Source organism: Neolamprologus multifasciatus, chromosome 3 (genome assembly GCF_963576455.1).
Source record: "Neolamprologus multifasciatus chromosome 3, fNeoMul1.2, whole genome shotgun sequence".
In the NCBI taxonomy this organism is placed as follows: domain Eukaryota; kingdom Metazoa; phylum Chordata; class Actinopteri; order Cichliformes; family Cichlidae; genus Neolamprologus; species Neolamprologus multifasciatus.
In genome coordinates, this window is record NC_140441.1 from 3,831,207 (window position 1) to 3,833,511 (window position 2,305).

At 44.9% G+C, this 2,305-nt stretch overlaps 1 protein-coding gene across 2 annotated transcripts; it reads left to right on the top strand.

Annotated features, from left to right (window-relative positions):
* Nucleotides 1-272: 272 nt before the first annotated feature.
* Nucleotides 273-1,947, top strand: LOC146521119 (nuclear factor 7, ovary-like). 2 transcript variants are annotated; one of them, XM_085154490.1, is made up of 2 exons: nucleotides 273-329; nucleotides 570-1,936. In XM_085154490.1, exons 1-2 carry the CDS (start codon nucleotides 327-329, stop codon nucleotides 1,713-1,715), a joined length of 1,149 nt encoding a protein of 382 aa, XP_085010616.1. In that variant the 5' UTR covers nucleotides 273-326; the 3' UTR covers nucleotides 1,716-1,936. The 2 variants fall into 2 exon arrangements, with proteins under 2 accessions (XP_085010616.1, XP_085010617.1); XM_085154491.1 differs by having other exon boundaries at nucleotides 278-1,947.
* Nucleotides 1,948-2,305: the final 358 nt, after the last annotated feature.

Genomic DNA, 2,305 nt, shown 5'->3' on the forward strand with positions numbered 1-2,305 from the left:
TGGAAAGAAGCTCGATCCCTCACGTCACTTACATGCAACAAACCAGGAAACAGGATGTTCTTCTTCATCAGTGCAGAGAGTCGCACAGACGATCAGACTGAGTTCAGACCAAACTAGCAGCTTCCTCTGAGTGAGTCCAGCTACAAAAGAGAAAAGTGGAAAACTCCAACACTGCTGCTTCAAGCTGCTGACGCTCCACACACGGAATGTGAGTTTGAGCAAAAACACGACTCAAAGGAAGTTTCAGTGAAGGTGGTAGAGGAGGGAGGGGAGCCAGGACTGACTATACTTCCTGTCTGCTGTTTTCAGCTTCACTCACAGACTCAATGGCTTCCAGATCAGAGGAGGATCTCTGCTGTCCGGTCTGTCAGGAGGTCTTCAGAGATCCTGTTCTTCTGTCATGTAGCCACAGCTTCTGTAAAGACTGTCTGAAGAGATGGTGGAGAGAGAGAACAACACACGAGTGTCCAGTTTGTAAGGAAATATCAGTGTATGATCCACCTTTAAACCGAGCTTTAAAGAACCTGTGTGAGTCGTTCTTAGAGGAGAGAGATCAGAGAGCTTCAGAGGATCTCTGCAGTCTGCACTCTGAGAAACTCAAACTCTTCTGTCTGGACCATCAGCAGCCAGTGTGTGTCGTCTGCAGCACCTCAGAAAAACACACCAAACACAGATTCAGACCCATCGATGAAGCTGCACAACAACACAAGAAGGAACTTCAGGAAACTCTGGAGCCCTTAAAGGAGAAGTTAAAGGTTTTTGAAGAAGTTCAAGTGAAGTTTGATCAAACAGCAGAACACATTAAGGTCCAGGCCCGACACACAGAGAGGCAGATTAAGGAGCAGTTTAAGAAGCTTCACCAGTTTCTAGCAGAGGAAGAGGAGGCCAGGCTGGCTGCACTGAGGGAGGAAGAGGAGCAGAAGAGTGGGATGATGAAGGAGAAGATGGAGGCTCTGAGCAGAGAGATAGCAGCTCTTTCAGACACAGTCAGAGCCACAGAGGAGGAGCTGAGAGCTGAAGACGTCTCATTCCTGCACAACTACAAGGCTGCAGTGGAAAGAGTCCAGCGCTGCCCCCTGCTGGATGATCCACAGCTGCCCTCAGGAGCTCTGATAGACCAGGCCAAACACCTGGGCAACCTGACCTTCAACATCTGGAACAACATGAAGGACATGGTCTCCTACACTCCTCTCATTCTGGATCCAAACACTGCTGATCCAAACCTCATCCTGTCTGAAGATCTGACCAGTGTGAGAGAAGGAGAGAAGCAGCAGCTTCCTGATAATCCAGAGAGGTTAAATGGATTAATCTTCTCAGTTCTGGGCTCTGAAGGCTTTAACTCAGGGACTCACAGCTGGGATGTTGATGTTGGAGAGAGTACATGGTGGGGACTGGGTGTGTTAGCAGAGTCTGTGCAGAGGAAGGGAGACATACAGTCTGGATTATGGGTAATAGGGTGCAGTTTAGGTATGTACTACACACACTCGCCATCAGCTGCTCTCACTGATCTCTCACTAGAGAAGAAGCTCCAGAGGATCAGAGTGAATCTGGACTGGAACAGAGGAAAGCTGTCGTTCTCTGATCCTGATACTAACACACACATACACACCTTCACACACACTTTCACTCACAGGATGTTTCCATACATTAACACTGATGATAAAGTGAAGGTGTTGCCGTTGAAGGTGTCAGTGTCAGTGGAGCAGATGAGTTGAGGATGATGATATTTCTAATGTTGTTTCCTGTCAGTGAATTGAAGCTGTTAAACTGCAGCTGTCCTCCTGCTGCCTCGCTGTTCCAAAGCTCTTTGTTTCTCTTTTACTTCTCACTGTTGAAACAATGATTCATGTTTAACTCCATATATGAAATGTTTCTCATATTTGAATTCTGTTTGATTAAAGACATTCTTCATGACACAAATGAGATTTCAGTGTATTAATAGAACTAAATAAAATCAGAGTTGAAAGGCTGGAGTATTATGTACGTGCTTCACTGTCTTTTTTTTTTTTTTTTTGGGCGCCTGTCCCGTTTGGCTCTTTTGCCATCAGAATTATTGTCTAAAGGGGAAGAAAGATGCCCAACCGATTTACTTTACCAAATTGACCATCCCATGGTTTGATTCACCTTTTATTGTTTAATTAATTAATTTTTTTATTTTCACTTGCTAGATACGGGACAGACTTGAATGAGGAAAAGAAAAGAGAGAAAGGAAGAGGGGGAAAAAACAGCGGAGAAGAGGGACGGGGATAAAGGCCAAAAAAACAAAAACCAACTAAATAAGCAGACAAAAAAAATACATATATCA